Source organism: Leptosomus discolor, chromosome 3, assembly GCF_034619465.1.
Source record: "Leptosomus discolor isolate bLepDis1 chromosome 3, bLepDis1.hap2, whole genome shotgun sequence".
Taxonomy (NCBI): Eukaryota; Metazoa; Chordata; class Aves; order Leptosomiformes; family Leptosomidae; genus Leptosomus; species Leptosomus discolor.
Genome location: NC_141393.1, coordinates 39,168,848 through 39,195,176, shown reverse-complemented (window position 1 = coordinate 39,195,176; position 26,329 = coordinate 39,168,848). Strand labels below are relative to the sequence as shown.

Here is a 26,329-nt window from a genome sequence, read left to right as displayed (position 1 = left end):
TTGGATATTGCTCACTGCCCTTAAATGGTGCTTCTTGTGTTGCTAGTGACTCCTTGACTTGTCTTATCCCTAGGGTGGTGAGGCAGCAGAGCTTTTAGATTTGGTTTCTTGTGCTGAGTTGAAGTGCTATGTGCTGGGGAACACCATGGCATCATTAGGTGAGGGGCTGCTGAGCACTCAGTACTGCTGTTGCACATGTTATAGGTCAAGACTGGGCTATTTTATATATTTATATATATATATATATATATACTTTTCCTCTGAGTTACTCTTCTAGCAATTGATCTTCATCTGCTGGGCATGTAAATGCTGCAGTTTGTTAAAGTCCTGGCTAAATACCTTCTTCAAAGTGACAGAGAGACAACCCGTGCATCTCTACCAGTACTCTTCAGTGGTGAGACACTGAAGTGTGTTTGGGTAAATGTTGCATCTTCGTTTTCTCTCATGCTTCCCCCCCTCCTCTCTGTTTTGTTTGTTTCAGGTTCTCGGCCTTTTTGGATCTACACAGTGGACATTGCATCTTGTGTATGGCGTGGTTAAGCTTGCAGCCTGTCACCTCAGCCTTCCTCCATTTTGGGCTGGTTACTTTTGTGCTGTTTTTGCATGGTTTGCAGGTGGATGCTGGCCTGACGAGAGACTCAACCAGTTCAGTACAAAACAGCTCGTGTTCAGGATCTTTTGACTGCAAGGAAGGTGTTATCCTGCCAATATGGTACCCAGAAAACCCATCCCTTGGGGACAAAATTGCCCGTGTTATCGTATACTTTGTAGCATTGATCTACATGTTCCTTGGAGTCTCCATCATTGCAGATCGTTTCATGGCATCTATAGAGGTCATTACATCACAAGAGAAAGAAATCACGATTAAGAAACCAAATGGAGAGACCACGACAACCACCATTCGAATTTGGAATGAAACTGTTTCCAACTTGACCCTCATGGCTCTGGGCTCCTCTGCTCCTGAGATCCTTCTGTCTGTGATAGAAGTGTGTGGGCATGGATTCGTAGCTGGAGACCTGGGGCCATCTACAATTGTTGGCAGTGCTGCTTTCAATATGTTTATCATCATTGCCATCTGTGTTTATGTGATCCCTGATGGGGAAACCAGAAAGATAAAACACCTGAGGGTTTTCTTTGTCACAGCTGCGTGGAGCATCTTTGCTTACATCTGGTTGTACATGATCCTTGCTGTCTTCTCTCCAGGTGTGGTTCAGGTCTGGGAAGGTCTGCTCACACTTTTCTTCTTTCCACTTTGCGTCCTTCTGGCTTGGATAGCAGATAGACGTCTGCTTTTCTATAAGTATATGCACAAAAAGTACCGTACTGACAAGCACAGGGGCATTATCATAGAATCAGAAGGTGATCACCCTAAGGGAATTGAGATGGATGGCAAGATGATGAACTCCCACTTTCTAGATGGAAACTTAGTGACTGTGGAGGGGAAGGAGGTAGATGAATCTCGCAAAGAGATGATCCGGATCCTTAAGGACCTGAAGCAAAAGCACCCAGAAAAGGACTTGGACCAGCTGGTAGAGATGGCTAACTACTATGCCTTGTCTCATCAGCAAAAGAGCAGAGCCTTTTATCGCATTCAGGCTACCAGGATGATGACAGGAGCTGGCAATATTCTGAAGAAGCATGCAGCTGAGCAAGCCAAGAAGAGCACCAGCTTGCATGAGGTGCGGCCAGACGAACCTGAGGAATTCATCTCCAAAATTTATTTTGACCCATGCTCCTACCAGTGTCTTGAGAACTGTGGGGCTGTTCTCCTGACAGTGGTGCGGAAAGGAGGGGATGTGTCCAAGACCATCTATGTGGACTATAAAACAGAGGATGGCTCTGCCAATGCTGGTGCTGACTATGAGTTCACGGAGGGGACTGTTGTCTTGAAATCAGGGGAGACCCAGAAGGAGTTCTCAGTGGGAATTATTGATGATGACATCTTTGAGGAAGATGAGCATTTCTTTGTGCGGCTCAGTAACCTCCGTATAGTGGAGAGTGAGGAACCTCCAGAGCTCAGTAACTCCCCATACCCAAAGGCCATATTGGCTTCCCCGTGTGTGGCCACAGTGACTATACTGGATGATGATCATGCTGGCATCTTCACATTTGAGTGTGATGTTATACATGTCAGTGAGAGCATTGGTGTGATGGAAGTCAAAGTCCTAAGGACATCAGGTGCTCGGGGTACAGTCATAGTGCCATTTAGGACAGTAGAAGGAACAGCGAAAGGAGGTGGAGAAGACTTTGAAGACACTTATGGGGAGCTGGAGTTCAAGAATGATGAAACTGTGTAAGTACCTCATTCATTTCTGTTCCTGGCTCTAGTTCTGGTGTTTAACCCCACATTTTGCATCCATTACAGGTGAATGCTGACAAGGGACAGGCTTCTTTCTTCAGCTTTCCATCATTTTCCCTAGTTACCTCTTTCAGGCAAGAACCGACAGCAGGATTTAAGAGCTCAAAGCTCTTATCCCTTCCCTCTTGGGAATGACAAAGTGAGGCTTAGAAATACAGGGTGGGGGGCAGGGTGGATAGGAGGAAAATATGTAATTTTCTGAGGTCCTGTACTAAAGCTAGGGGTTAATAGAGAGTTAAGGTAGAGAGAGAAGAAAAAGGGTTAGCTTTTACCTGGCTGGGCAAATAGGGGAAAGCCTCTTTTTGAACACCAAATATAGAGTGCACAGGAGTTTATTGCAATCCCTAGATGAAAAGTTTACAACCGTTATTCCCAGGCAAGCAAGAGCTGCTCAGTAGATGTGGGGCTTTATTTTCACAGGAGCAACACATCATACCTGTGTCCCTAGGCTGCCTGTGCAACTTGCAGGTCCAGGTGGCAGCTAATTCACAGCGTAAGCACAGCTGCAAGCTGTTCTGCTGGACTTGTGAAATCCTTCCAGCATTTACATCCCTATGGTCTACCCATATTCCCTGTGTCACCTTCTCTATGATATCCGTATGTCTGTTCTTTTAGCACCTGTGGTTTTTCCCCTTGTAAAATACCATGGCAATTGGCAATAACAGTCTAAAGCAGTGCAGCTCACAGCCTGTCCATGCGGCTTCATGACCCAGTGTTTTCATACAGAATAAAGAAGGGAAACAGAATAGTCTGCACCAGTCCTGTTAATTCAGCTCTTTTATTGCATACAAAGTAGCTGATATGAAGCTAGGAAGTAATAAAGACCAGAGCGGTGATAATGTCTAATTGCTTTAAGTACCTGCTGTTAACATTAGTGAAGAATGAGAAAAATCCCTTAGCTGAGTAGGGAGAGGGAGAGGGGTGTGAGTCTGGTACTGAAACTCCCTAGTGTTAAGTGCCTAGGTTCCTCTTGTTAACACCTAATCAATTGAGCCATCAAAGGAAGAATTGTGCAACTGGCATCGGAGAAAGGAGATCTTTGTACCAAGCCTCCCAATACAGTACCCAAAAGGCTGTTAATGTATTAAATGCTATGGAGTAGGGAAGCCCTAACTCAATAGCACCTTCTGCCTTAGCCCACTAAAGCATTTAATCTAGCTATTATCCACAGTCCTGGTGCTTGATTATAAGTACATGTTCTTCCTATTAAAGGAAGAGAAGCTCCTGGTTGGCTGGCTTCAGCCACTATCAGAGATGGTAGAGGATCAGCTGTCCTCATCTGACCTTTTTTAGGGTGATAGGCCATGCAGGTTAGGCCCTTTAATTGAGCCAGAAGCTGATTTCTCTAGAGGAAATTAAGAATGTCAGATGTATGGTTACAGTCTCCTGTGAGTAAGCTACCTAAAATATAATGGGTACTATCTTGCTTCAGCCAGGTCTTAAAGAAAAGAGACTTTTCTTGCTTGAAGAAGACCCATTAGTGAAAGGCCAGCGGGTTTGGGGTAGCAAAGAATTAAGCCCATGAGCCATCCTACTCCAAACTGTACTCCCTTTTTTTCATCTTCTAGCTGATGGAAGACTTCTTTTTGTCTTTGAAAAGTGTGACAGAAGGTCAGAGTGTACCCACATAGTTGCTTCACTTGGGTTAAAACAAATCACGTTCAGCAGGACCATGTGCATCCTACTGGGACAGACTCTAATGAAAATTAAGGCAGTCCAGAAAACAAGTACGTGTAGGTTGCCTGACAATGTGGTTTGTGACCTAGAGGAGATGCCCTAGAGCACAGATGAGATATTTGTGGTGTGCCTAAAACTGTCCCCACACCTAATGTATTAATGTGACTTTCACGTCCGCCTCAGAAGACTGCTGGGAACAAAGCCTGCTAACCATAGTGGCCATGGAGACCATGTGGCTAGCAGAGATGAATTTCTTTTGAAGCTAGAATTAGCGTGTCTGGCTCAACATAGCACTTAATCAAACTAATAAACCGAATGAGGAGAGAGATCATGTCAGCCAGCAGGCTGCCTTTATTCACTCCTAAGTTTCATTTTAAATCTCCAGCTCTTCTGGGAATGGAGTTTTGGGCTGGAAGCATGTGAAGGTAGTTTTCAGTAATCAGCCCTTGGCCTTTAAATTCAGTGAACACGGGCTAGTTGCTTTACTTTGCCAGCTCTCCTCTGAGGTGCAGGTGGAAGCAGCTGTAGGAACCTGGAAGCAGCAATGGGTGGGTTTAATCTCTTCTTCCTTTTTTGCTTTCTAAATCTGAATGTGGAAAAATGATTTTGAGGAGATATTTAGGCTGTAAACAAATTTGAAGTAATTCAGGTCGGGATTTTGAGTTCAGACCCATAATGCTACTATTCCAACAAATACTATCTAGTTTTGTTCAGCCCAGTTTGGGAAGATGGGCAGACAGGGTGTTTGGGACAGTTTTGCTGACCCAGAGGGCAGTGTATGAGTGACTAATCATGGTGTCACTTGGTACAAGGCTGTATGAAGACACTGGGTCACCAAATAGCCAGGGGATTGCCTGGCTGAGTATTTGAGGCCCTGCCTCTTAAATACTTTGCCACTGGGGGGAATCCATCACAAGGTACTGACATCCCCTGTGCCCTGAAGGGGGGACCAAGGGTCCACAAAGCCCAGTGCAGAACAGAGGAGAAGGCAGGAAGACTAAGATGGTCAGTAGATAATGCTAAGGACAGGGGATCAGAAAGCAGTGAGAAGTTACGTGCTCCCCACTTCAACCTAGTGATTAGGAGAGGTGACACTTGGGCTCTAGTTTCCATGCTGGTGTAGGAGCATCTTGTGGATGGAGTCCTGCCTACCTCACTGCTTTAACCTTGTCGTTCTCCTCATGGAGTCACTTTGAAAAGATTTTTGACTTATGGAGGAAGGAAATTAATCAGCAGCATCTTGCAAACATGTAAAACAGTGCTAAGCTTTGCTGTGGCTATGCATATATGCTAAGGATCTGCAGAACTGCAGCCACAAAAAAAGCACTGGAGGAGGGTAAAAGCTTCAGTTCACGCTCTCAGCTCATTCTCTGACACGCAAATTAAAAAACTTCAGCTTGCGTTCTGCAGCGGCAGGCGATCTGTAAGTAGTTTGTAGGTCGGCCTCCTTAGGTGTAGCAATGGCTAGGTTAATCTTAGGGGCACTGGATTACACAGTGTCCTTGAGATTAAACTAGAGGAGAGGCATTGTCATCTACCAAATCCTCAGGGCCAAGGACAAGCACTTTCCTGGAAAACTAGGTGGAGAAGGGGTCTTCACTTAAATATAAGAAGACAAATATACTGTCTTAGTGTTGTTTTTGAGAGGCTTTCCCTAAAATATGTGGGACTAAGAAAAGATGAGTTGATGCAAATGTTACAGAATGAGAGGGAAATGGATCCTGCCACCGGGTCTTGCTTATTGCCTCTGTGATTCTTTCTAGACTAACATGGTCAAAGTTTCCTCACTCACGTTTAGGTGGGAGGACAGGAGAAAGCAGCCTGAGATGAGAGGCTTGAAACAATGCCATTATTACTGAAATATGGTCCCATGCAGTGTGTGTGTATGGATGGATGTGTATGGGTGTTGGATAGCTATAAATCAAGCCATATAATCTTGAATGCTGTCATCTGTTGCGAAGGGAATTGATCGGGTCTCAAATATTTTATTATGCTGTCTCTTTTTCAATGTATTTGTTATTTCTGAACTCCTGCACAAGTAAGGGTCAGATATGACCTAAGCAAGTGCAGCAGAGTCCTAGCTCTCTTGTTGACTAAAAGGAAATTCTCAAAAAGTCAAGTCCAAAACTTAGATTTTTTTAAAAATTATTTTTATTTTTATTTTTTTTACAAGGTGGCCAAACACTTTTCTACTAAATGATTTTGTATGGAAATAAATGTTAGGTTCTTGGAGGTATGAAAATGTAGAAGAATGATTGACCCAGCTGCTCTATCATGTCCAACCAATAAAGAAATCATTAAGAGCCAGCAGCAAAAAGTGAATTGGGTTTTAAAGGATTTTATTTTTGCATAATAAAGGGAACTCCCAGCAAGTCATTAAATTTAATTTTTCTCTGTTGAAATTATTTTCTCTGTTTAAATTCTATGGCAATTTGTCTAGGAATTTGCTTTAGAAAGTTTAGGAAGATACACAAGTTACCAGTAGCTAATTGATGTGCCACCCCGAAAATAAAGTGACAAATTCTGTTGTGGCCATGTAATTTGCAGCAGCTGTAATGAGTTAATGTTTAGGCCAAGAGATCTGCTTTGCTACTTGCCTTTGTTGCTGATTGCTCAATTACTTGCAGGACTTGATGGCTAGTAGAGGTGTAGCCATCTGCCCTGCCTCTGTAGTTCTCAGAGTATTGCCTGTGGCTCAGAACTGCATGTTGAGAGATGCTGTGGTGTTAAACTGGTATTAAATGGCCTGCAAAGTCAGCATGGCTGAACTTTGGGAACGTGTGGAAACTTATAGTCACTTATCTCTGTGTGTGTTAGCTCTTCTGTTATTGAGAGCTCTGCCTATCTCCTCCATTTGTACAGTCTGGAGACAAACATGTTAAGCCTGCCTGCGTCAATAGGCAGGAGATTTATTTTTTTTTATTTTTTTTTTTTTTTGCCTGTAGGATTTGGGCAGGACATTGTGTGCAAGTTGCACATTGCTTTTCTTTGTCTGCTTCTCCCCAGAGAAGCCTTCAGGCTGCTGCTTGCGTGGCTGTGGCTGCTCCATGTAGTCACAGTGAGCCTTGGGCTGTCCCTGAGCGTGTGCTTGGCTTGGCGGGGCTGGTCCTCCAAAGTGCTGCCATGACACTGAGCAGCGGAAAACCACATGCGTTTCTTCATGTTGGGTGCTTCAGGCATTTTCTGGGAGAGGGGCTTGTGGAGTGTGCATGTATGTATGCATGTGAAGGCCAGAGCTGTGCCAGAGATGGGCCTGTCTGGGTCAAGCTCAGGCTGGTGCTGTGCCCCAAGGCTGGTGGTTAACAACAGCCTCAGGCAGCCACCAAGTGCTGCTGCTGCAGCCCTCTTGTGTATGTTGTGCCAGCCTTGTTTGGAGGGAAGGTCGGTATCCCTTCCTCCTCCATTTTCTCTCGGGTCCACCCATGCTTGGACACAGAGATACTTGGGTCCTAACCCCCTTGCTCATGGTCCTGCTGTGGTGGCTGTTAGCTTCCCCCAGCAGATCTGGTGAAGGTGATAGTGGAGAAAGGTGAATGGCAGTTTTCTGGTTGAAGGACGTCATATTGACGTTTGGTGTAATTAATTGTCCTTCCTTTTTGTCATTCAGTGCTCGAGGAAACTGTCAACTTAATTCTTTAATTTGATCACCTACGCAGTCATGGTTGTGGCATTTTGAGGGGAATGCTGTTAATGATACTTAGCTCTTTTGCATGGTGTTTCGTCAGTAGATCTCATAGCACTTTGCAAAGGAGATTGAGGGACATTATTCCCATTTTGCAGATGCGGGGTGGGGGGAAGTATAGAGAAAGTGACTTCTCTCCCCTCTCAATTACCCAGCAGATCAGAGACAAAGATAGGAATAAAACTGATCTCCCTAAACTGCTGGCCTGTACTCTATCCAGAAGGTCTGTGTGCATCAAGCTTGTAATTTCCTGTTAGGACCACAGTGAATTTATGCAGATTCACTGACCTCACCCCAGACATCGTGAATCAGGTTGGACAGGTATAGGCAGTAGCTCCAATATCCTCACTAGTCCCTGAAGCTGTCAACAGTAACTGCAGTTTTGGGTGCTCATTTTCCTAAATTAATTTTTTTCACATGGCATTAAGGTGTGCTGCATCTGCAGACCCAGGTTTATTTGTATCAGCTGTGATGACTCCAATTAATGACTGGGCTCATTACCAAAATAATTTTGGTATTCTAGCCTGAACTTCTATTCAACAGCTCTCACACACCATGCAGTGATCTTAAGGCTCTGGGCTCTGAGGAGAACAGCCCTCAAAAAAATTAAGAGTAATTAGTGGGACTCCAGGCAATGAAAATTTGTTATGTGGGGCTGATGGTTTCCTTCTCTCAGGACATGCTTCCTTCCCATTAGAAGCTTCTTGGTGTTGAACTTGTGACTGAATCCTCCAAACTCTTCTCCACTTTGTTTCCATCAGTGGGTAAGCTCCTTATAGCTTTCTGTTCCTACATCTTCACATAAAGTAGAAGTTCTTGATTCCTATTTCAATTCAGATTAAGGGAAAACAGTAGCAGCTGTCCTCCTGTTAATAAAACTTTCCCCCACTATGTTGCCAGTGGTGAAAGGCTGTTGTATTTGCTTCTTGCTGTGAAATTCTCATGCCAGAGTTCTTAACAGTACCAGGTTCTAATTTAACTGAAGTCCTCTACACACCCGCATGCATGCTCTGGGCTTCTGCTGTAGTCCCATTGTGAGGTCTAGGGGGTGTGACCTGCAGGAGATTAGTCTAAGGTGTCGGGGGGCTGTTCCTGGAGCGTATGTAAAATCAGCCTGCAGAAATATGAGACTGTGGCACCACCCAGGGAAGAAGAAAAGCCCTGAGCTGACCTTTACATTCCCAGATAGTCCTATTGGCACGTGTTGGGGGGACAGACTTGCCATTTGTCCATGAAGAAGGGCAAATGACATCCTGTCTTGGAGATTGTGACTTCTTTCCTATCAAAGGACGCATTTGTATGAGTTTGTGTGACAGCATTAAACAGGGAAGGCCTTGGACCCCAGCTCAAAAAGAGTCATGTGGTAGAAATTGGCTCTTGAGAGCTGGTGTGTGCTCTGATCCAGCAGAGAAGCCCCTGGGAAGCTCACAGGTTCCTGAAGTAGGAGATCTTTGGAAGGGACATTCTGGGAGGTATCAGAGAGGGCAGTGATATTCCTACATCAGAGTAAACACAGGGAAACTCACCCTGCCAAATGACACAACCAAGTTTTGGGTTTAAAACCAAACAACAGACTGGAACTGACCCAAGACAAAAGAAGTCTACTGTGGCTTGGATGAGCTTTGCCTCCTTTACTCATACTGACTTGTGCATTACTGCGTGGAGCACATTTGCAAATGAGTGGCCTAGACATCGTGCCCTTTACATACAGGTCGCAGAGGCACAGATCATGTTTGTTTCCCACCTATAGAAGGAGGAGGAGGCACCGTTTGAATGATGCAGCTTCAGGGGATGAGAAACAATGCTGGTGGCAAGGCTTGATAGACCATATATCACTCCAAGTATGGGGGGGGGGGTGTGTGTTTAACCCACAGCAGGAATGTTACTTACGGTATCGTTGTAATGTGTCTGTGCCTTCTAACAGATCAATGTGCCAGCAAAGTTTCTGAGTTAAATATGGGCTTATTTTCCAAATGAGATGAGGAGAACACCAGAGTCTAAAACCTCCCTAGCCAGAGGTCCTCCAGCACGTTTTTTGCTGTGGCTAAATAGAAGCAGCTGATCCTGGTGGAAGGTGGCAGCTGTTTCAAATAAGAGATGATTTACCTGTTGCTAGCAGTGTGGCTTGTTTCTTATTTACCTCATGTCAGGATAAAAGGTGATAAGAGAATTTGTTATGCTAGCTGATAGAAGCACCGGGGACCAACTTCATCCTCCGTTTAGCTTCAGTGAAAACAGCAGATTTAAAGCTGGGAGGAATGTGGACTGGTGCATATTTACAGCTGTCTTAGCAGATGGGCTGTTGACAGATGAGGCCCCTCTAGTCTCTGCCTGGGTGCCAGCACGTACTGCTGCGAGCATTTCAGCTGAAGCCAGTCCTGGTGTTGAGCAGGCCCTGGCTGCTCAGTGGGTTGGGCCCTTTGGGTGGGTTGTGCTGGAAGGGCAGCGAGGTGGAAGCCTGAACATCAGATAGGACCCGTTCTTCCTGCCAGGGTTTGCAGGACCCGTCCTTAGGAGGCTAACAGAGACATCTACTGAGCTGCCTTGAAGCCTGGTGCAGCCTCAGAGATGGACTCCAGCACCTGGAAACCCTCCTCTGAACATCAGATCTGTGACAGCCTCTGCTTTGTCCTTCTGCTCTCCTTCTAGGTATTATAAAGAGGCCAGGAATTGATGCTGTACCTGGTGTGAGCAAAGGCCTTACAAAAATCCCCACCTGAGCACTGTGCTGCTCTGCTTTTATCCTTTAGAGAAAAAAAAAAAAAAAAAAGATGATAAAGCCATCAATATGTAATACAGAAGTTCTGCTCCACTTATCTCTGCTTTATCTGTCTTCCCTCCTGGGTTGGTCTCTCTTTTACCTCATCTGCTAGAGAGTTTTGGCTTAATATTGCTATCTCTACCTCCCTTAGTAAAGACAACTGGACCATGATGCTATTTAAGAAGGATGTGCTGGGACTGGAGTGTCGACTGTGCAAGACTAAATAAACACTGAGTGCTCTGTTTTCTAACACATCAGAAATGCTTCTTTATTTTGGGGTGGACTGTGGTTAGCTTTGATAGCTCACAGTAGGTTTCTCTTTCTGTAGTGGAGCTGGGGAGAGAGAATGTGTGACTTGGCAGTTTTTCCCAGATGTGTCCTGTTAGCTGACACCACCGGAGGTGGGCAGATCTGTGAATAATGCAAAAGCACAGTGAACGGACGATGTATGAGCAATAACTGCTTGCCTAGAAATTGGGATCCTAGGGTTTCATCAGCTGTATCCTGCAGAGCAATACCTGAAAGCTGTAGCAGGGTGGAGCGTATCAGATGCCTGACTACTGCTGGTATGTGAGGTTGTAGCACTGTGGAAACGTGAGGAGCTGTGTACGCTTTATCTTGGCGGTGACTGTGGTGTCTGTCCTATCAGAAGGTCGTAATTTTCTATAATTAGCAAGTTCTTGGCGTAACTGTCTATCTTGCTCTTTTTGTAGCCTGACAAGCGGAGCAATGCTAGACATAGTCTGTGGGAGTCAGAGCTGATGGCAGCTTCAGTAGGCCATTAGACTTTGTGGTGGGCAGCTGGTACTGGCTTTCCCTTGAGGTGAATTTAAAAAAAAAAAGAAAAAATAGGCTCAGGAGCCTGATTATCCCATCCTTTGTATGGTACAGAGCAGCAAAAAAACCCGCATAACAGATGTGACATCTCCTCTAGCTTGACAGTAAGTTGTAGGCAGCAGTGGCAGAGCAGGAGAGAAGCGCAGAGTGATTTCCTTGGTGTGCAGCTCCCAGAAGAGAGGGTAAAGAGCAAAGGAGCTGTTGCTATTGGTGCTGGGAGAGCATCAGTAAGTGGACGGGTGGGGTTTTTTCTTCTCTGAGCTCTGTGGGGAGCAGTAGGTCCACGTGTGTTCCTGTGCGGTGCTTCTGGCCACCTGGGAGCCCAGGGAGGTGAGGCGCTGTGGTGCAGAGCGGTTTAGGGGTACCGGTCCCCAGCGTGCTGCTCGCAGGCAGGCTGTGCTGGGACAGTAGGGCAGTGGATTTTGCAAGCCTGGTGCTGCAGCTCCCCAGGAAGATCTGGTTCATGAGGAAAAACTGAGTGAGTCCGTACTAAAATGTGGAGCAAAATCCAAAGATTGAAATATGGCTCTGGTAGCACAGTTGTGGGTGCCCAAGTGATGGAAACATGGCCAGCCTCAGAGGAGCAAGCTGCCTTGTCCTGGGGTCATTCCAGCTGTCTCTGAGGGACTGGGGTAGCTATTCACAGCTCCAGGGAGGTTTGAAGGCAGGACAAATGGATGGGCAGGCTGAGGGGGGAGCCGCACCAGTGTGTGCTCTAATGACTGGAGCCCCTGTTTGGCCTGCCCTGGGGCTATTAATGTCCTGCCTTTGGGGATTGCTTCTCAGGGCCTTTTTCTAATGGAAGCTTGCTCCCTTGTACATCTCGCCTGGCATGTGACACCTTGTGCAGTGCTGTATCTCCTGGCCCTGCGCTGGGAAGGGAGCCCAGCAGCCACCCAGGCAGGGGACAGCAGCTGCCCTTGGCGAGGGATTTCTCCCTTGCAGTGCAGGGCTGTCCCAGGTGGCAGGCAAGGGAGTTTCACAGGGCTGGGAGCTTGTGGAAAAGAGGCGTGAGGAGCAAGTACACAGCAACAACAAACTTGTGCTAAGGGTACCTCCCTTCCAATTTTGGGGGGAGGTAATTTTTCTTTTTTAAGTGAATTGCTGCATAGAGTAACAGCCTGGTCCCTGGAGGGTACATCTAATGGAATTAAAGGGTATCTATATCTTGTTCTGGGCGGTGAGAGCTTCCTCAAACTGCTGCCCAGAATACTTGTGAGACACCCTATAATTCAATTAGAAGTACCCTCCAGGGAACGTATAATTATATCATATCTATGAAACATAATGACAGCCCCCTCATATCACATGGTGAGCAACTCTCTGCTGCTGCCCAGAACCTTTCACCGGTAAGGAAGTAATCTGCTTAGCGCAGATTGAACTCGGCGGTGTACAGCACTTACCCAAATGCTTCTGAAGGGAATCCCTGCCAGCGGAATAAACCTGTTAGCAGCATGTGAGAATTGCCACCCCCACTTTCCTCTTCCCAGCCCTTGGACCACTCTGACCAAGGCCACTTACCTCCACCCTCAACATCCTCTCTGAAGCTTCCTGGGAATACTGAAGGATGGGAAGTTTTCTTTAACCCTTTAAACTTGGGCTTTTTGCCCCCTGTTGTGTAGTAATAGCCTGTGATGGAGAGTGTGCTGAAGGGACTGAGCTCCATAATAGGCAGTGTCTCACCTTTCTGCTGGTACCCTGTAAAATTTTGGTATAAGTTGGGGTGTTCTGGGGAGAGAAACAATTGTAGTGCCAGTTGAAACGCAGTGTCACAGCATCCAAAACTGTTTACGGCTAGAAGTGAGAAACAGTGAACTTGACCACCACATAGGGGATTTCCATGGGATACTGTAATTCTAATTAACTCTCACCAGAGGCATCAGCTTAAATCAATTGCAGAAAACTGGAGAGGGAGGGCGGGGTGAGGGCTTTGGAGTGACTTCGTGTGCCTAAATAAATCACGTGGAGGAATTTCCTTCCCCACAGTAAAAGTCTGCTGGGAAACGGCATTAGCTGCCTCGTCATTGAAGGATGGCCCTAGTCTATACAGGTCTGATGATGCACTGCCCTAGTCTATACAGGTCTGATGATGCACTGCCAAGACTGTACTGCCTCCAACACTGCTGTAGTTCAGTTTCAGAAGGCTCTCCCAGAATGTTTGTCCACCAACATGAATAAACCCATGTGTCTGTCACAAGATGGTAGTTGCTGTGAGTGCTGTTGCATTGCTGGCTGTCAGCCCCAAGGGATTTTTGCCCTGAAATCCCAGAGCTCTGAGTAAGCTAGACACCTCTGGAATACAAGATTGAAGCAGGCAAGAGGACGGGAAGGCACCTTTGAGAGATGACAGAGGCGGTGGATGAGCGAGGTTTGGTCCCATTAGGAGGCAGGAGAACATTGTGCTGACCTTGAAGGCAATGAATCTGAATCTCTGTGTGTGTTCTTGACTGGCATTTTGGGGGTGAACCGCCAAAGGTGGAGCAGAGGTGTCTTTAAATGGCGTTGGTCTCTCCTTGGGGACAATTACATGGGTTATCACTGTCCAGCAGGGCCCTGGTAGGGCTATGTCCAGGGCTTGAAGCAGCTTAGCTGTGAATTGCTAAGTAATCTGGAGAAAGGCAGATAGAGAGCATTGTGGATGGAATGAGAAAAAGAAATGGATGAGAGTTACTTGCTGAGAACCGCGGGGCCTTGGTCTTCTCCCCTAATGTGGGACTGGGGCAAGGCCAGTACTTCAACCAGGACTTCTGAGTCAGTGGGGACGTCTTGGAGGTGGATTGGAATTTATCTCCTAGTTCCTCCTCCACTAAGTGGTAGGAAAAGACACTTTGAGCCTTGCTGAGGCAAGCCAAGGGAAGGAGGAGCTGTCTTCTGCTTCCTGCTCTTTCCATGCTGCTGTCTCTACTCTGCCCCTGCTTCCCTGCCCAGCCCGCCCCCCCAAAAAAACCCCAAAAATAAACAAACCAAAAAACCAAACAGAACGAACCAAACAAAGCAACAACAGAAGAAAGAAACAGCACCTTGGAGCCTACCTCTTCCCACTACCCATTGCCAGTGAATGTTTCAGGTCACACTGAGAAGCCATATGTTCAGGCAGCACTGCCTTTAGTTGAGTATGGCTAGGAGTGAAGAGAAAAGCAGAGTTCTTCTCCATGCATATCTTCATCCCTCTTGGCATCTCCGTATCTGTCATGATGATCCCCAAATCCAAACAATGCAGCAAAGCAAGAGATTTATCATGAAAGAAAATGTTCAACCATTGTGTAAATCCTGGTGGCTCTTGAGCATCATGTCCTTGTCTAGAACAGGAGACTTAGGCAAACAGTTGTGGCAGGCTCTTCCCTGGCTGCATTAGGGTTGTGCTTTCACCACAGCTCTGGAGTAACTCTCGCTGCTCACCTGCATTTGCACAAGGAAATTGTTGTGGAGTGACACCTTGGTTTTCTGTTCCTAGGATAACCCTTTACCAGCTGGCTCATGCTTCACTTGGCCTTAGAAACATGCTTTGTCTGTTGCAGGGTGATGGGACAGTAGCACACCCAAGGTTTTCTGACCTCCTGTAGACACAGCACGGAGATTGCCTGAGCAATATTGAGGTAGTGTTGTTTGGTTACCTCAGGCAGTTTCTCATAGCAACTAAAGGTACTTTGTGTTCATATTTCTCCTTTTGTATGGAGGGATCTCAAATTACTCAACAACTTGGGCAGGAGGATCACTTTATCTACCAAGCAAAAGCAAATGCCCGTAGGCACTATGTGTTTGGCAGCCTGCAGTCCTCTGAGATACTGTATGGCAGGGGGTGGTCAGGGTGAGGGGATGCCTGTGTTGGGCAGGTTTGGGGCTGGCGCAGTCGACAGCAGCATGCCCATCCCATGAGGAGGGTTGTGCCACTCTTGGGGAGCATGCAGTGACTGAGGTGTGAGTGCCTGGGTACTGAGCATCCTTCAGTGCTGGAAAGGTGATCAGAGAGAGTTTGGTGCTCTGTTGAAAATGCAGGCTCCGGAGGGCAGGGCGGTCAGCATGGCTGGGATGCAGGGACTCAAAATGGACACTTTTCTTCAGCAAGAGCACAACTGCTGCAGAAATCACAGCCTGCTGTCCTGCACAGCCACTGAGTAGTACCAGGTGCTGGGGACAAAGCCTCCCTGGGGTGGCCTGTCCAGGGTCACCTCTGAGATGCTTCAGTTGCTTTGCCCAGACAGGGCACATCAATTCTCTTTGGGAACAGAGGTGGGCTTTATGTCATGCTGTGGTACTGCTGCCCCTGCCACCCTGGGCTCCTGCAGCCCTCTCTGAGGCGCCTGCTGAGATCTGAATGTCAGCTATTGCTGCAAGGCTCCTGCAGGGATGTGGTGTCTCACCAGATCCCTGCCGTTTAAAGCATCAACCTCTTGCTAACCCCTTAGCAGTTGTGGAAATATTGATGTGTTTTTACCTGTTTGCAACCACTGGGCACACCATCCCCTCTCTCTGTCACATGCACACCCACATATGTTGTGGGCAGGAGGTGATGCTTTTGTCTCCTCCATTTGTGCTGCCTGTACTGTCCCCAGTAAGGACCTGCTCCCAGACCCTGATAAGTACCTCTGTGAATTGTGGAGACTGAAGATTTATCTATAAGGGTGGCAGGGTCTCACTCGCAGCCTGCTTGTTAGCTGACATCAAGGCACCTGATGTGGGTATATGCTCATCGCAACTTGTGCGATAAGGACTTACCCAAGTGTCTCTCCAGATCCTGTTAATGTTTTTTAGCAACTTTAAATTGCTTTTGTCCTTGATCAGGCCAAGAACCTACAAGGAAAAGCTTTTTTACAGTGAAGGACAACCAACTTGGAGTGGATATATGTTAGATTGTGCTATTTCTAGGTGCAGGAAGGTGACTGGGAACAGTCAGCATGAGTTTACCACAGCAGATCATGCCTGACTAACCCGATTGCTTTCTGTGATGAGATGCCTGAGTTGGTGGCCATGGAATGAGCAGTGGGTGTCATTTACCTTGGCTTTCAGTGTTTGATGTGTTTTCCCATAGCACTGTTATAGCTGGGCTGGGGAGATACGGCCTTGATAGGTGACTACAAGATGGATTAAAAAGCTGTCTGGTCTGTCAGGCTGAAAAGGTGGAGGTCAGTGCTTTGAGGTTTAATGGGTAGCCAGTTCCTAATCACAGCCTTGAGAAGTCAACATAAGGTCTGAACAGTTCAGCAGCTTGATCCATGCCTGGTCTGATGGGGTGACATGCAGCTGTGCCCCAGTGAGCCCACAGGGACCGTGGTCCAAGGGGAAGGCCGGTATGCTGAAGTGTGGGTTGCTGGTCAGAGGGATCTCGGTGTGCAGCAGACACAGGCCAACAGGGGCCTCAGGAAGCTGGGCAAGAGAACTGAAGGTCCAGTGTCTGGGATGGGGTCAGCTGTTGTCCTGGTGCAGGCTGGAGGCCAGCTGGCTGGGAGCAGATCTGCAGGGAAGGAGCTGTGCTGTGGGGAAAAAATGCTCGGTTCATGCAGTTTAAACCAAATCGGGATTGAAGCAGTGCATTGATTTATCAGTGATGTATAATTAACCAGCAATCAGTGAGCTATATAAGGAGGATCGATATTAGCAACACAGTGGAGAAACCACAGTGCTGGATACCTACACAACGCTGATGTTTGACTACAAATTTCAAAGTGCTGCCCTTCTGTTATGCAGAAGTTATGCTCATGCACACAGTTATGTACCCCCATGGTGTTCCTGTCTCAATGGCTGTTGCTGCCCAGGGTGGACCCCATGGACCTTAACAGTCCCTGTGGACGTTAGTCAATGGGATAGCATGTCTTAAATATTAGCCCAATAAGTCACTGCTACTGACTCAGGATTTTGCAGGCAGTGGCAGAGGTTTATTCCCTGTAAAAGATGGAAGCAGATCTGGTCCTCACTGGGATGTCAAGGGAAGGTCTCCCTGGGCTGCCTACCTTCTCCCTTGCTCTGGGGAATGTCCAGGCAAAGCTGGTGACCTGGAATTTCCCACTAAATGCCCATTTTGTGCCTTCTTCCCATCTGAAACAGGCAAGTGCTCTTAGATGCTCACCAGCTGAGATGTTGGTTACTAGACATACAGCAGAGCTCCCAAAGAGAGCAGGTAGCAGCTTGTATCCCAGTCTGGCAAGTGTCCTACTTGCTGAACCCCATGGATAGCATTAGAGTATGTCCCTTTGTATGATGGCTACATGTGATATGTACTCACCGTGTGTTGAATTTCCACCTGCACAGCTGTATGCAGATGTTGTTGGAAATGGAGATGTTCTGGAAATGGCTGAGGACATCCAGCAACATGCTCTCCTGGTGATCTGTTGCTTTGACCTTTGGGGTGGTGTTTCTAAATTTTAAGAGTCCAGCAGGTGCTGAGGTTGCAGGGGCAGAAGCAAGTGCCCCCAGGCTATGCTGTTTTGTGAAGCTGGCTGGGGCCCAGCAGTGGTGATCCCAGAGCAAGTTTCTCTTCCAGACACTGCTGTTGTAACTGACTGGGAGAAAGGGAGAAAAAGCAGGAAAAACATTCCAGAAGTAATAGGCAAAAAACGTGCTAATGATAAGGAGGGGAGAAGGACCATATTCTTGAGATCTCAGGTATCATGTACTTCATGTGGAGTAACACAACAGCCAGCCTGTCTGTTTTTCAACCCTGATATCTGGTTGAATTTCTTCTTCTTTTTCTGTTGACATTCAATTTTAAATAGAGTAGTCCTCTGAGGGCCTGAGCTCAAGCCTCTTATATGTGATAGAAAGACTCCTGCAGTTCAGGTGGAGGGAGTTGTGTTAACCATATCTTTGCTGGTATTTGCTGTTTTGTTGTCAAAGTTACTTCCATGTCATTTGGACTTGATCAGTTGGACGAGCAGAAGCTCTGCAGTCATGGCAGCTTCTTTAAAGCTTTCCTTCTCAGGTGTCTCTAGGTGGCCACGTGCCATGAAGACATGACAGTAAATAGCCATGAAATTGGGCTATTTGCACAAGATTTTAACCAAGGTCTGCCAGGACTGGAGTGCAGGTAAGCACTGAAATATTTAAGTGCCCTATGGAGCGGAAGGACTTTCTTTTCCCAGCTGAGAGGGTGTGGAGAATTCACAGGCCCAGAAGAGTCTGTGAGATATTCTTTGAGAAACTCAGTTTTTGGTAGTGTTCCTTTGTGAAAAAATGGAATAAAAGGACAGTTCTGACCCTTTCGGCTGCATGGCATTTTTGTTTCTTGCAGTGACTGGAAAAGCACAGTAGGAAGCAATGAAAAGACATAGTAAACAGTAACCCCTGCCATTAGGGGCCTTTCCTGCAGTTGTTCCTGCTCGCTGGGTTTCAGTGGGAGCAGGAATTTGGCTCTTCAGTTGGCTTTCTTGGCCTGGGTGGAGATTGAGAAGTTTTCTCTTAAGCAGCTGTGTCTACATACTTCAGTCATTGGAGTGGTTAAATCTCGGTGATCAGGGTTGGAAATGTGACACTGGAGATTAGATCTGGAATCCCATTTTGCTGGTGCACTGATAACAGGATCTTATCAGCCTGTCACTCTTACTTGATTACTAACACTTGCTACTGCAGAAACAGAGAGGGAGAAATGGGAAGTAGCTATTGATTGGCAATCAATAGGGACTGAGGTGCTTTCTTCAGCCTCTGGGAAGGTGGCACGTTCACCTGCTAATTGCAGCCTTCAAATCCCAGAGGGGATGCTCAGGGTGCTGAGTATTGGCATGGCAGCCTGTTGTGCTATCAGACCAATGCTATAAGAGATCAGTCTTGAAATTAGTGCTTTTGGCACTTGCCCTGTGTAAGCTGTGCCATCCAGTGACAGAGCCACCCACGCTCCAGCCTAAGGTTAGCAGCATTGACTGAATTCATCAAACATGCCCTGGGAGGATGGAGAACAACTGGGTATTGTACAGTGGGGCTGACTGTCCTCACTGTTTGAATACTGATTCTTCATTAAACAATAAGGGCTTATGCAGTTTGGAATAGGGCCAAGCCTCCATTTTTCTTGAAAGAAGCCAGATGGAGTTTTCATATTCTTTTTTCTCTCTCTCTCTTTTTTTTTTTTTTCCCCCTCTGTGTATACTCCTATATGCATCTTTTTATCTGCTCTCCTTCTCTAGCCCTCCTTCATTTCTCAATTCAATCGTGTTTTTGCACCTCTACTTCATTTGCTTTAAAAATCCTTGGAGAAAGCAGCCAGGATTGGCAAGTAATGCAAATATAAGAAAAGCTGAGAAACATCATACGTAATGTTGGTGTCACCTCCAGTAAGTGAGTTTTAAGAGATTGGAAGTGGCAGTCTACTGCACAGCCCCTTGTGTTCGGCACACTGTGGTGGATACAGACTGGGGCGCAGATGGTCCCTAAGTTCCTGGTGACTGGGAGCTGGAATACAGAGAGGGAGACCATCACATTCCCTTCTGCTCTTTTCTGAATTAGACTTTATGCTGGGCACAGCCAAGCTACCTCCTGCCGTCACTAGTTATCCATGCAGAGCACAGAGTGCTTCACCCTGATGCAGGACCATTAATGGCAAATTGTGACATCGCCGGGCCCAGCTAAATGGTGTTTAACGTTCAGTACGCGTAAGCAGGGCAGACATTTGATGGCACTTTTGGCATCAAGCAGGGAACATAGCTTTATTCTGCACTAGTAGTTGCTGACTGTGTTCAGCCATGAGAACTGCATGGAATGGAGACTTTGGACATGGCTAAGTTTCTGATATAGATGTTCATGAACACCATGTGCTGCAGCTGTTCCTGCTTTGCTTCTCCTTAGCCTTCCTTTCCGCTGTTCAGATGACTGTTGTTCTGTAGTAAACCATGTGGAGCTGAGCATGGCTATGCTGTGCCCCAGTAACCCATGCCTGTGCGGGCTGCCTGAAGCGGGAGCTGGGGCAGGATGCTTGCTAAGGGGATCTGCAGGTGGATCCTGAGTGCAGCTGCCAGAGGTGAGCATGTGGCACATCCAACGAAGGGTGTTTTTGTGCAAAATCCTTCCCTGGGATGGAGAGCCACCTTTCTTCTCTTGCATTCTCTATTTAAACCTAAGAGAGGCTATTTAAAAAAAAATCTTAAGAGAACATTCCATTTGCACGATTGTCCTAGAAGTCAATAATGCCAAGCAGAACATTAATTGTGCCCCCAGTGTGTATAGTTATAAAATGATATTTAATTACACAATTACAAACTGTTTATCTGATAATAAAACGTACTGTCAGTGTCTTCTACATGCAGAGCTTCACATATGAAACATCTTGTTGGTTTTTTGCAGTCTGCTGTGCTCTTCACCAGTTTAATTATCCTGATCCTGCCACGTGCAGCTGAATTGACCTATGCCTAATTCTCTCTTAATTTTTATCAAGCCACTGGTATATATCAGAAGATGCTCCCTTCGCATTAAGAGACTTACACTGGTGTGAACCAGGCAAAATAAAATAAGGAGTTTGTCCACCATATTGGGGTTGTCAGCCCTTCTCAGTGTTTGGCCCCTTTAAAATATTCTAGGGGGTTATATGAGCCTCTAGAAACATCTGACTTTGTTTCATGGTGTATAGTGATCCCGTTTTTTTTGCAGTAACCTTTTGTGAATCCCTCAGGAACAGTCCGCAGCCTGCCAACCAAATGGCAGGCTGAAAGCTGCTGCTGTAAGCCTTTTAGGCAAAAATTCCCTTCCAAGTCAATGGCTGTGTATTATGCCATTCACTGTCCATTAGCGCTCCGCTTTGGAGGGTGAAACAGTTAACTTCAGAGCTATTTTAGCTGCAAAACATAGGTGGCCTAAATATGCCTGCAGCGGTTCTCTCTTATTATGTGCTGTTATATTTAATTTCTAGTATGTTGTGTAAGCGCAGTGTACTAAACCCTTTTCTCATGAATGACTCTGAGAAGTTTTGTCTGTAATGCATAAAGAGATTCACTGTACTGGGAGGTATGGCACTTGCCAGTATAATATGGCTTTGTGGTATTTAAATAACGAGGCGTGGTTATGTTGTTGATGTCTGCACTGTGTATAAAGAGAAAGAATTACGTTTGGGTAAGCATCTCTGTCATGGCATGGGACAAAATTAATTCTGCCATGATAGTGTTCTCCTTGATATTGTCCCTTAATTTGGTTGATGTAGTATGTGTGCCAGAACACTGCTGAGCTAAGACTGCAGACTCAAGCATCACTTTCTGTAGCAAAATCAAGTCGTGCTTTTTAGTGGGGATCTTTTTTTTAAATGGCTGAATGCAGACATCTTTCTTTTGATTTACTATTGCAATCAAGAAACAAGTGCTTATCTTTGCACAACAAAATAATAAAAGAACATCCAAATGATAGTTATAGACTGGCATCTAGAAACGTTCTGTGCTGACCAGAGCTGGTGGGGTAGAGCATGACTGCGGTGGTTAACAGGTCTCTAAACACCCTGTAGCTGTATTGGTAGCAACTGTATGTTTGGAGCGGTGGAGTCCAGGCTATGGCTGTGCTGCTCTCCAGGAAGCTTATGGTGGCTCTGGCCTCTGCTGTGATGATGGATGTGAAGCTTCTGTCAGTTGTTACAATGACTGGCTCTTAGCATAGAGATGAAGATATGCCCAGAAATTGTGGAAAACTTGAAAAACTGGAGCACAGTGCCACTGGTGTCTAGCTTGGTGGCTGTGCACTGAGCATGGACTCGAGTCTCAAAACCAGGCTGGACCAGTTGTAGTTTTATTGACTGTGGGTTTGTCTGCAAGCTTTAGTTAGTCTGTTAAATGCTTGTGTGGATGAGCTCATTCCTGGGACCTTATTCTAGACTAAATCCCTTTACAGGAAGATTAATCTAAACTGAACTGAGGTCATGGTAATTTCAGAGTGTGAGCATCCACACATGGCTTTCTCATGCCTTAACTTCTCACTCCTAATTAATTCAGCTTAATTTTCTGGAGCATTCCCAGGCAGACAAGCCCTCCCCAGTGTTGATGGATGGAAGTTTTCTTACATGGTGTCTGAAGAATGTGTCCTTCCTCCTGCTAAACCTGGAAAGTGGGGGGAGCAGAGAGGCTGCGGTAGGTCTACAGTCCTCAAAGAAACTGGCAAAGGCGACGTGGAACCACTGTCCTGGACTGTGCCATCATGCTGAGGGACCCAGGAGTACCCCTGAGCTCTGGCAACAGCAGAGCTCCTTGGCAGTGCTAGCTGTGGAGCACCCGGTACACGCATAGCTTGGATTTCAGCCTGATGTGGGTCTGCTGTGCTGGGCTCCCAGCAGCTGCTGGGGCAAAATCCACCTTTGCTAGCAAAAAGAGAGATCCACCTTTATTGTGGCTCCATTTGCCATAATTGAGTAGCTAGGATTAGATTAGATATAATTTCTGTTGGGATTTTTTTCACAACGGTGATACAGTTGGGCATCTTTTCCCATTTTGGCTATGCTTAACAGCCCTATACGATGCAGCTGTAAGGGGAATAGTTTAGGAAGTGTCTGCTTTGTTCCTAGCAGTCCTTGTGGCAAAATAGTGTGTGAGGGTGCACCTAGTTGAGTCCAGGGAGCAGGTTCACATAAAGGCTGTGCAGTAGTGATTCCACTGGACAGACTTGGTGAGTTGGGAGTGCTTACAGAGCAGCTGAGGCAGCTGCAAGCAGGAAAATCTGTTTATATCTGTTGCTAACATGCCTGTGGCTACCATAGACCTGCCTGGCTGGTTCTCTTTTTTCCAACCATTGCTCTGTAGCACATAATATGGAGGAAGCTGCCTTCTTCTGCCAGACCTGCCTCTGGTTTGCTGTGCAGCCATGGGGAAGCTGCATCACTGCTCTGTGCCTCAGTTTCCCCACATGCAAAATGGGGTTAATGTAGCAGCCATTACTTTCCTAATGCTGCATTGTCATGGAAGGTCTCTTGCCCTGGGTCTTGTCCTTGGTCACTTCTTCTTGCACCGCTCTGTTCCAGAGAGGCCCAGGGCTGAGCATCTCTGCCCTAACAGGGTACATGTAAGAAAGGTCGGAGTGATTTTTTTTTGAGGAAGACTGGAACCAAGTCAGAAGAGATGGCTGCCTTAGCAGCCTGCCCAGCAGCAGGGAGGGATGAAGCTGAAGGCATCTGTCCTGCATTGGGTGCCAGTATGGCAGGGCACTGGCTTCGGCAGGGCACTGGCTTCGGCAGGGCACTGGCTTCAGCAGAGCTCCATGTGGGATCAGGTCCTCACACAGATCCAACAGTATGGACTGAGATTAGAGGAATGCAGAATCCAAAACTCATGTAAGGCAGGGCATCTTCAGTGTCGTGGTCCGCACAAGACTGAGCATCTCTTCCTTCTGGGGACCAAACAGGTTTTTCAAGTACATTCATCAAGCTACACGTTAGCTCACAGCTTAGCATCTTTCAGTAGTAATGCAGAAATCTGTTGCTTTGCATTGGAGTGAATGGAGTGAAATCACCTGCTGCATTACACCCCTGGGTCTAATGTATTTATTTATATGTTAAGCATAGAAGAACATTTTCTTTCAGATAGAAGGAAAGATCTTTTAAATTTTACTTTCAGGGTGTTGCCATCTTAGCAATCTCAATACTGTATTTCTTAAAGAGGTGTTTGAACAATTGTCTAAATGTTCCTACTTATGTTATAAATCTCACTGTGTGTAGTTAAAATAGATAATTTTTGAAATCTTAGCTAGTTCTCATCACTTGCATGAGGACCTGTACTTTCCCTACCCTGCTGGTGTGGATACTGCCTAGCTTGGACATGTTGACAAGTGTGAGGTGTCCCTTGATAACTGGAGTAAAGTTAATGGGCTTGTTTGAAGAGGTAAGGGGAGAAGAATAGTCTCTTCTTCAGATGGAGTCTTGATCAATAGGAGCATTTCTTTGCTGACAGACTGCATTAGTGCTTGGTTTAAAATAGGCAGCTGGACAGGGTAAGCAGACTAATGTGGCAACTCAAAGCCTTGTGAAAATCCCGGTAGGGTTTTATATGATTTCTCCCCCAATAGAGAGGGATCCTGCTCCAACCTGCTGGAGAGGGCGCAGCCCCTGAGATCTGCTCCTTCCCCATGAGGTACTGGTGCTGGATGAGTGGTGGGGAATGTTTCCCTGGCTCCTCCAGGCTTTGTAGCTGGCTTTCACACTGTGGTGGTGGGCTCAGTGGCTGTGGGAGAGCTGTTGACATGATGTTGACTACATGACAGGGTGCACATCCCTAGCTGTGCCGTATAGAGAGCCACAGGGAACACGATGGATACAGGACTTAAATATTTTCCTTTCCCTTTCTCCACTGACTTCTCACCTGTAATGTTATCCAAGGCCTGGTCTCTCTGTTTGAGTCACCCCTGTTTGCACAGGCAGCATAGGTAAGCTATTCTCAGTTTTCCACAAACAGGATAGTTACAGAAAAAGAGACTGGGATGCCTTCTGGCTTGTCTATCAGCACCAGGCTTTCCTGTATAATTACAAGGCCTTTATTACTGGAGAAAGCAGACAAAGCTTTGTCTGACTCTCAGATCCTAGGCTGAGCTTGCAGAAGGGGCAGTTAAAAATAAATAAATAAAACCAGTAATATTTTGGCTTGAAAACTGAGCCTATTTCATATGAAAACCATTGGGGTGGGGGTGGGGGGGAACCCAAACCAAAAAACCCCTCAACAACAACAAAAAACCCAAATTACAGAGTCCTTCTAACACTAACCAGGGAGCTAAATATGTCTCCCTCTAACATTTAAAGCATCTAATTAGCAAGGCAGGCAGTCACGGAGGAGACCACCAGCCATCTCTGAGCTAGACACATGTGACTTGCTGGCAGCATTTGCAAGGTCACCCCTTTCCTATCTTTCCCACCCCCAAAACCGACATAGCGGGGAGCATCTACCATCCATTTCTCCCTGCCAGGAAGTGACAGCAAAGGTGCACTGGGAAGATGAGAAGCATGACTGATGGCAGCGTAGCTGTGCTGAATTATTGCCTCTTGCATGGGGAGCAGAGATTTGCTTTTGGGATGCTGGGCTCTAAATCATCAATCTCTTTCTTTTAAAGGTGAACTGAAGAGCTTCGCACAGGGGAAAGAATTAACGAATTATTTAAGAGCACAGTAAGATTTGAGCACAGATATATTTACTTACTGAAAATGAGGACTGAAAATCACTTCCTCCTTTACTTGTTCTCTACCTGATTTTTGGTAGTTGCTTTTGTCTAGTCAACAGTACCAAGTAAATCAATGTTGGAACAGGTTGCTGTGTTTTAATGCTGTGCTTTCCAAAGTGTTCCTTCCCATTCTCGTGAAATGCAGCGGTCCTGGGGTGAAGCTGCTGTTGTATTTTGAGATCTTTGAGATGGGATAGGGGGCTGGTCAACACAACCCCAGTGTAGACCCTTAGACCCATCTCATCTAGAGCCATTCAGGAGGTACAAGTTGGTTATGTGTTTCTGTGTTGTCAGAAAATGCAGATGTGAATGCAATTCTGCATCTGGGGCAAGATTTTGGGGTGCAGAATAGCTTTTAACTGAAATTTGTGTGTTGTCTTACTGTGTGGAAAACCTGGCTTGAGTTAAAAATAATTTCAGGGTAACTGGTGGCTAACCTCAGGGGACATCTGTTTCTGTGGTGTGACAGTCCTAAGCAGTAGAAGGACTCTTAAAGTGTCCCAGTGCGATACCCTGCTGTGAAGCCACCTGCTCTGGGTTGGGAGGCAGCAGGGCAGGGACCCTACTGCAGGCAGGGAGGGAGCCCGCCTTACAGCCTGCGTAAGAGCAGCAACTTCACTCTTCAGGGGCACCTTGTAGCATCCCTTACACATCTAACACACTGTTTTGCAGATGAAGCTAAGGCAAGGAGGCAGTTTTGTGAAGTTAAACCATGAAGCTCTGTGGAGGGGAAGAAGGGGACTGAAGCTTCCGGGGTTTTCGGGGCTTTTCTCTGCTACAAAACCCTCCCTCCTTCTTCCTCCTGAAAGAATGCATTTTCTCTTCCCCTTTCTCTCTCAGGCTTAAAGAATTTCTCTCCCTTCTTCTTAGATGCAAAAGCACAGCCCTTGCTGTGGCATTACACTGCAGATGGCATCTGTCC

The 26,329-nt window shown here is 46.4% G+C and overlaps 1 protein-coding gene across 7 annotated transcripts in view; it reads left to right on the top strand.

The window, feature by feature from the left end:
- Positions 1-527: 527 nt before the first annotated feature.
- The window catches only part of SLC8A3 (solute carrier family 8 member A3), a 93,512-nt gene continuing 67,710 nt past the window's right edge, over positions 528-26,329 (top strand). For 5 of the 7 annotated variants that reach the window (XM_086462243.1, XM_086462240.1, XM_086462242.1 and 2 more), the window contains exon 1: positions 528-2,293. In XM_086462243.1, the coding sequence (XP_086318369.1) occupies positions 528-2,293 (1,766 nt within the window). The remainder of the gene's footprint in view (positions 2,294-26,329) is intronic. The other 2 variants (XM_086462244.1, XM_086462245.1) reach the window with 1 other exon arrangement.